This window comes from Natator depressus, chromosome 10, assembly GCF_965152275.1.
Source record: "Natator depressus isolate rNatDep1 chromosome 10, rNatDep2.hap1, whole genome shotgun sequence".
Taxonomy (NCBI): Eukaryota; Metazoa; Chordata; order Testudines; family Cheloniidae; genus Natator; species Natator depressus.
Window position 1 is genome coordinate 36,584,262 of NC_134243.1, and position 8,504 is coordinate 36,592,765.

The 8,504-nt window shown below is 51.3% G+C and overlaps 1 protein-coding gene across 1 annotated transcript; it reads left to right on the top strand.

The window, feature by feature from the left end:
• The first annotated feature begins 6,225 nt into the window (after positions 1-6,225).
• Positions 6,226-8,252, top strand: LOC141994457 (noggin-2-like). The gene has a single exon (XM_074964696.1). The coding sequence runs from the start codon at positions 6,490-6,492 to the stop codon at positions 7,132-7,134; it is 645 nt and encodes a 214-aa protein (XP_074820797.1). The 5' UTR covers positions 6,226-6,489; the 3' UTR covers positions 7,135-8,252.
• Positions 8,253-8,504: the final 252 nt, after the last annotated feature.

An 8,504-nucleotide genomic window follows, 5' to 3' on the forward strand; every position in this document is an offset into this window, starting at 1 on the left:
CTGATGGTGTTCATATGCTTTAAACGTACTGATGACAGCTATATAATATATTTCTACTGGAAAATATACATAACACTAATTAAAACCTTGTGTGCCATGACTAGTCCATTTTCTTTTAAATGAAAATTATGACTTTTGTATTTTTTTGTCAAGTCAAAGAAATGCCTTTTCAATTTTTGCCTTGCTAGGCAATCAGCCTTAATTATCATGCATAAGGAAGGCCTGGAATGTGTAAATATATTGGGGGAGAGGAAGTTTGGCTTGTGTTTTTTTTTTTTTAACCTTTTAACTTTTAAGTGAGATGTATTTAAGTCTGCAGGGCCTGATGAAATTCATCCTAGGTTACTTAAGGAACTAGCTAAAGCAGACTCTGAAATGTTAGTGATTATCTCTGAGAACTTAGGGAGTACAGGTGAGGTCCCAGAGGATGGGAGAAGGACTTACGTAGTTCCTGTCTTTAATTTTAAAAAGGGAGACAAAGAGGACCTGGTGAATATAGATCAGTCAGCCTTACGTCGATACCTGGAAAGATACTGGAACAAATTATTAAACAATCAAACAAAAAATAGGGTTATAAGGAATAGCCAGTGTTGATTTGTCAAGAACAAATCATGCCAAACCAACCTAACTTCCTTCTCTGACAGGTTACTGGCCTAATGCATAGGGGAGAAGCAGTAGATGTGATAGATCTTGATTTTAATAAGACTTGTGATACAGTCCCATGACATTCTCATAAGCAAACTAGAGAAATGTGGTCTAGCTGAAATTACTATAGTGACTAGTTGAAAAACCATACTCAAAGAATAGTTATCGACAGTTTGCTGCCAAACTGGAGGGATGTATATGGTGGAGTCCCAGAGGGGTCAGTCCTAGGTCTGGTACTATTCAATATTCTCATTAATGACTTGGACAATGGAGTGGAGAGGATGTTTATAAAATTTGCAGATGACACTGAGCTGGGAGGGGTTGCTAGCCCTTTGGAGGACAGGATTGGAATTCAAAATCACCTTGACAAATTGGAGAATTGGTCTGAAACCAACAAGATGAAATTCAATAAAGACAAGTGCAAAATAGTAAGGAAATAAAAATCAAATGCACAAGCACAAAATGAGGAATAACTGGTTAGGCAGCAGTACTTCTGGAAAAGATCTGGGGGTTAGAGTGGATCACAAACTGAATGTGAGTCAACAGTGTGATGCTAACAATATAAAAAGGCTAATATTCTGGGGTGTATTAACAGGAGTGTCATATGTAAGACACAGGCAGGAATTGTCCAGTTCTACTTGTAATTGGTAAGGACTCAGCTGGAGTAATGTGTCCAGTTCTGGACACCACACTTTAGGAAGGATGTGAACAAACTGGAGAGACTCCAAAGGAGAGCAACCAAAATGGTAAAAGGGTTAGAAACCCGACCTCTGAGGAAAGGTTACAAAAACTGGGCATGTTTAGCCTTGAGAAAAAAAAGACAGGGGGGCGGGAGGAGTTGGACCCACCTGATAACCACCTTTAAATCTGTTACGGGCTGTTATAAAGAGGATGGGGATCAATTTTTCTCTACGTCCACTGAAGGTAGGAGAAGAAGTAATGGGCTTAATCTGCAGCTATGGAGATTTAGGTTCCATATTCGGAAAATGTTCTACCTGTAGGAATAGTTAAGCACTGGAACAGGCTTCCAAGGAAGGTTGTGGAATCCCTGTCATTGGAGGTTTTTAAGAACAGGACAGACAAATGCCTCTCAGGGATGGTCTAGGTTTACTTAGTTCTTCCTCAGCACAGGGGAGCTGGACTAGATCAGTGGTTCTCAACCAGGGGCCTGGGGTCCCCTGGGGGGCCGTGACCAGGTTTCAGGGGGTCCGCCAAGCAGGGCCAGTGTTCGACTCGCTACATCCCAGGGCAGAAAGCCAAAGCACCGCAGTGCAGGCCTGCAGCCTGGGGCCCTGAGCCCTGCCACCTGGGGCTGAAGTGAAGCCTGAGTAACTTAGTTTTGCTGTGCCCCCTGTGGCATGGGACCCCAGGCAATGGTTCCGCTTGCTATCCCTTAATGCTTGGAGGACTGGTCCTGCTTTGAGCAGGGCGTTGCACTAGATGACCTCCTGGGGTCCCTTCCAACCCTGAGATTCTATGATTGTATGATTCTACGAATGCCGGCCCTGGCTTTTATATGCAGAAAAAGGGTTGCTGTGGCACAGCTGGGCCATGGAGCATTTATAGCATGTTGGCGGGTTTTCGGAAAGAAAAAGGTTGAGAGCCCCTGGAGTAGATGACTGCTCGAGGTCCCTTTCAGCCCTGCACTTCTGTGATTCTATGATATTTTAATTACTGTAGTTGGAAAATGCTAGAGGCCAGATCTTCAACTGGTGTAAGTCTGTGTCTCTCCACTGATGTCAACGGGCCTATTCTGATTTACAGCAGCTAAGGATCTGGCCCAGTACTTAAAAACCTTATTTAAAACATTCTTCCATTATATAATTTGACATTATCTTGAATGAAGAGTAGAAGTGAAAAAGAAATGGGAAATGCCCTTTTTATTTGTTTGTCAGGTGCATCCTGCATCTAGCCATCTGTGATCAGCTTATATCCTGCATGGGGCCCACAAATGTCCTGCTGACTGGGGCACCCTGGTTTCCTGAAGGTGCATGGTGAGAATTTGCCTCACTAGTACACCGCATTTCCTTACTTGCCCTGCTTTGGCCCCACTGGGCGACTGGTTACATCATGCCTTTGTGAGGGAGTGACGGGCACGGGCAAGAATGTTCTTTCATACTGTCAGCACGGAGAAGCCAGCTGTGTGTCCAATTTTTGGACCACATTCAATGCTGATGTCAGTGGAGAGCAATGCAGAGGTTAAGGAGGTGAGAAGGGCTTGGGTTTTTCACTATGTTAACATACACCAGCCCTCATGCTCCAACCCCCTGAGCCTACAAGCTTGTGGGTACGTCTCAGATGAGAGGTTTTTATCCTTAGCCTCCTCCCATATTGAAAAGGGGGAAGGAAATAGCATGAAGTTCCAACTGCCTTAACCCAGCTTTACTTTAAGCCAGGAGGTTCCAGGGTGGAAGAGGTGTTTCTCTTAAACTGTAGTGATGCTCTGAGCGAGGTCCTGCCCTCGTGTGCTGCAGATCCATAGATACGCACAAATACAGGACATTCAGTTGTGGAGTAAGACTCTCCTTGGAGTTATGTTCCAGCAACCGTGCACTGGGATTTTGTGCAAGGGAGAATGGGAAGTCACAGTCTGGTCAAAACCGGACACTGACTCACTACACTTAGCACATTTTAGTTTTGTGCATAGTGATAAAAAGGCTTTGAAGGGGATATGGGCTGCCACGGTGCAGCACTGCCATTCTGGAGAGGGAAAGGACCAGAATTAGCACTGATGACATTTGAGATTCCATCTGGCTCAGAGCTGCTCCTCCTCAAGAATCTCTGTCCACCCCTTTCACATGTGGCAGAGGCTAGAAATGGCAAACAAAAACATTATGTTGCTAAAAAATTTCTGCTTCAAACCCTGGGCCATGTCCACCTGACATGCTCACAACTGGTAGAATGGCCCTGCGAAGGCCATATGTACGGGAACCCAAGTCCCTTGCCTTCCCTGCAGCTGCTGTAGCACTTGGCTACTTGAAAAAGCAATATTAGGAGATAAGCTGAAAACAAAATCACTAGAACGATGGGTGGTGAGGCTGTTACATCTCCCTAGTTGTATCTGATCTATTTCCTGTCCTCTGGGGCAGGACATTGCAATCCTTGGTACCAATCTCCCTTCATCGCCGGCAAACCCCACTTCTCTACTATCTCCAGGTTCCTCTGTAGTTTGCTTCTACCTGCTTGTAGGTTTGCCCTTCCTCCAATTTTGGAGTCATCCACAAATGTGGTCCTGCTTGAAATGTACTCCAAAGAAACGCAGGGTTTTTTTTTCATTTAGTCCCTCAAAAGAGTCTCTAGGACACTGAAAGAAACTCGGCCTACAGTACAAGAAACACCACTGCCTGAAGACTGACAGATGCTTCAACACGGCACCTGCCTGAAGTGGCAAGTGCCACAGCCTGAGAACCACTGAACTCAATGATCTAGTTCCCTGGTCAAGTTGGAAGCTGTTAAGAGGTACAGTTAAGACACCTGTTGGACAAAACCTGGTGGATTTGTCCTTAATCAGGAAGTGTGGGTTTGGGGGGATATCAGAAAGTTCTGTGACATCACAAGGAAAGAAACCAACTTTCTGTATGGTTTAAGTGTCTGCACAAACTGTAGGAACACTCCCTTGGGTGTGGGATAATGTGCAGTGTTTGTGTCATCTAGTTGTCTAAACACTATGGACAAAATTCTGCTCCTGTTAAATGATTGATTCTCTTTAAGTGAATGGACTTGCTCCGAATTTACACTGGTGAAAATGAGAGCAGACTTTCGGTCCCATGTGCCCACCCGAAGCAGAGCTTACTGCTATCCCATGCAGTGGTCACTTCCCCAGAGCAGCATAAGTCACTAAGTTGTCTGTCCAAAGGTGACCTCATTCAGGGCTGGCCTTCTAATTTGCAGGGTGGAAGAGGGGGTGTGGTGGGGGGAAATCATGCCATGTTTGCTTGCTTCTCTTCTGGTCCTGATGCTGGAAGGGGTCAGGGATCTGGTTTGTAATACTCCCGTGGCCCTGCTGGCAGAGAGGGAGAGCTAGGTCCAGTGCATGATGAGCCCTCCAAAAAGAGCGGGGTCACAATCGACCATTGCTTGGCTGGCCCTGATCTCTCTGCAAAACAGCAGCATGTGAGAAGCACCGGGTTCCCCTGCTTTCCAAAACAAGTGCCTGCAGCAGCTCCCAGTGGTCGCTCAGCAGCCTCTGCAGCATTATCTGACACCTCTGTTTTCGTGTTAACCCTTGCAGTGCTCTCCAGCACATCGACTGTTCCCGGGAGGGCCGTGCAGCCAGACGCAAGCTCGGCCAGCAGAGACCTAGCTAGGCCCGGCAGAGGTGCCATATATTGCCCTGACGGGTCCATCTTTGAGCCGCTGCAAGCCCCGGTAGCAGGGAAAGGGTTGAGAGCGGGTGGAGGGCTGGGCATTAGGACCCAGCGGGCCCCCCGGCGCAGGCGGGGGGCTGTCACTCAGGGAGCGTGGGGAAAGTGACAGCGGTGGGCAGTTCCAGCTGACACCTCGCGCCGGCGAGGGGGATATTTAATTTGGGCTCGCGCGGGGCGCTCGGCAGTGCGCGGCGGCCGGGCAGCAGCTGGGCAGCGCAGAGCGGAGCGGGCACGTGGGTCCCTGCCCTCCGCAGAGCACAGCAGCCGCAGCCAGGCGGGCAAAGGGAGCCGGGCTGCCAGTGCCCCAGGATCGGGGTCCAGGCAGGGCTCCTCCGCCGGGACCGCCCGCGCAGCCTGCAGACCCCCCCATCCCCGGCCCAGGCGTGGATGCGCTGCCCGCGGCTCCCTCCCCTTGCACCGAGCGAGCGGGCGTTGAAGTGACCGAGGCACCCCGCAAACGGGCGGGGGAATGGGCAGCTCCTCTGCAGCCTGGGCTCGCTGAGGGCTGGGGCTCGCCACGGGCTGTTCGCAGAGCAGGGGGTTCCCTGGCCCCCTGTGCACAGCCCCTTCCGAGAGCTGCTGCTTCATGCGACCCGCGCTGCCCTCGCCGGGCAGGGAGCCCCCGAGGACGGCGCCGGGTCCCTAGTGCGCAGCGCGGAGCACCAGCCTGCGTCCTGCCCGGGCCGGGGCAGCGGGGGATTTACAGCCCGGAGCCGGGTGCGGACCTGTCGTGGGTGGGAGAGCGACTCGCTAGGAGGATGAGCCCGGGGAGGACCCTCGGGGGCTAAGTCCAGCTTCCCGCACCCCGGCGCCCCGATCCCGGAGCTGCCCGGCACAAGGCGAACCCAGCCATGGGGCCGAGCTCCGCGCCACTCGCCCAGCGCTGCGTGTCCGCCTGAGGCAGCGGCCTGCTCCGATCGCAGGGCGGGGAAGGGAAAAGTGGGGAGACCCCCCCCCAGCCCGAGCTGCAGCTGTTAGTGCGTGTGCAGGACTCTCCCCTCCCCCTCGCTGCCGCCGGCCGGACCCTTTGCCCGGCTCCCCGTCTATAAAGAGGGGTTTATTCTTGGGCTCCAGTCTCACGCCAAACCCTGTCCCAGCGTCTAGACAAGCTGTCGTGGCTCTAAGTCCAGCTGTCACCATGGGGATGGAGCCGGGGCCGCTGTGAATCTTGTGGAGCCAGACAGAGCGGAGGGAGGGAGCGAGCCGCGGAGGGGGAAGACGCCGTGGCCCTTCGGGAGGCTGCTCGGCGGGGCGCAGGGCTGCTCGCCCGGCTGCGGCAGCGGGGAGCCGCCGATGCTGAGTCCCAGCAGCCCCGGGGGAGCTATTTAAAGCGACGGGCCTCGCTGGACTTTGTCTCGGCCTATTTATGACTCCCCTGGACTTGGCAAGGGGCAGCGCGGGGCAGTAGCGAGAGCTCGGAAACCATCCCGGGGCGAGTCCCGGCCGCCGCCCGGGGCCTGCCTGCACCGGCCGGAGCATGAAGGGGCCGCAGACTCTCCTGCTCTGGGCCGGCTGGCTGCTTCTGCAACGCGGCTCCGGCCAGCCCTACCTCCGCCTCCGGCCCTCCCCGAGCGACAACTTGCCCGTCAAGGACATCCTGGAGCACCCGGACCCCGAGTACGACCCCAAGGAGCAGGACCTGGACGAGCGGACGCTGAGGAAGAAGCTGGGCAGCAGCTTCGACCCCGCCTTCATGTCGGTGGCCGCCCCGGCGCCGGGAAACCTCTCCAGCCCGGCGCCCCCGCCCAGGCTCAGGGGCTCGGCGCCGCTGCCCGGCGAGCTGAAGAAGCTGGAGCTGGGCGAGAGCCCCTCGGGGGCCCGCATGAAGCTGGGCAAGAAGGCCCGGAGGAAGTTCCTGCAGTGGCTGTGGGCCTACACCCACTGCCCCGTGCGCTACACCTGGAAGGACCTGGGCGTCCGCTTCTGGCCGCGCTTCATCAAGGAGGGCAGCTGCTTCGCCGAGAAGTCCTGCTCCTTCCCCGAGGGCATGTACTGCAAGCCGGCCAAGTCGGTGCCCAAGACCTTTCTGCGCTGGTACTGCCAGGGCTGGTCCAGGCAGAAGTACTGCACCTGGATCCCGGTCCAGTACCCGCTGATCTCGGAGTGCAAGTGCTCCTGCTAAGCCGGGCTGGGGAGCCGCTTCCGCCGCGCTGGGCGTGCCCCGTGCCAGGCTCCTGGACAGACTCACCGGGATCCCAACTGCAGCGAGGGGGGCGGTCTCCATTGCCCTGGATCCCAACCCCGTTGCATGGGGATCTCAGAGGATCGGTGCACCAGGAGGCATCATCCAGCCCAGTACCTAGCTGTCTCTCGCAGTGCAACTCGTCCCCCTTCCCCTCCATCCCACCGAGACCCTGAGACTGAAAGGACACACACAAAGATGGACACATGCTCACAAGAGGATCTGTTTGTGCGTTTCTCTCCCCTTATTACACCCCTTGCACTGTTTTTGACTTATTTTATTTTAAATGGGAAAAGCAAACTGAAAGGAACTGCAGTGCAGGCCAGAGGCAAAGCTAAGCACTACAATCAGATGTTTATTTTTATACATATATAGCGTTCTAACAAAACAAAACGGGGGGTGGGGAGTTACCAGCCTTGTAAATATAGAGATTTTTAAAAGAAGGGGAAAATTGCAGCTGTTTATTATTATTTTATTATTAATTATTATTATTATTATTTTAAAGACATAGGACCACATTTTAAATCCATCTCACTAAAATCTGAGTACTTCCCTGCAAAAGGGAAGGGGGAAATTTCCAGTCAAGATGATTCAACAAAAAACCAACACAGAAGCCCTTGAAGATGTTAATTTCTATTTCCTGTATTTTTGTCTTCTTCAGATGTTTCAACTAATCTGCAAAGCTCTCTACCTTTTTAAAAAGAGTTTACTGGTTAATTACAAAGGAGATTTTTTTTTAAAGTACAAAGTTATGAACGAGTGGAGTCTGTTTTGTTGGTTTTGGAATACATATAGTAATGTAGAGATGTTAAAAGAAATTTTCTGTGTACAGTTTATTTATTTTTAATGTTTGTGTATAAAAAAAGCTAGAGATTATGCCAGAAAATATTGGAAATGTTTACTTGAATATTCCTTTAAAAACATATCAGTGTAAATATGAACTATGACTGATCAAAACATTTTTAGCAATAAACCCTATCTCTGAAGAAACAATTCTTGATGCACTACAGAGTTCTGGGACAGGAGATTATGGTGCTAGGTTTCTTGGGGCCAGATCCTGAGCTGAATCACTATCGCTCCACTGGAGTCAAGAGACTTGCACCATTTTACAGTGGTTGAGGATCAGGCTCTGTTTTTATTTAAATTCACCTGGTGGGGAGATGGAGAGGGATAAATGGCTGATAAGGGATAAAATAATTGAAATGTTTTGGAAAGGGAGCAATTATCTAGTATCTAGTCTAGTATCTGCATGAGTTTTTCTTCTTTCTTCACTGTGCCTTGTCAGGGTCTCTCTCTCTTACTGTGTCACT

What these genes read in the sequence shown, in the direction of transcription:
- LOC141994457 (XM_074964696.1), top strand. Translation starts at nt 6,490, where the DNA reads ATGAAGGGGCCGCAGACTCTCCTGCTCTGGGCCGGCTGGCTGCTTCTG.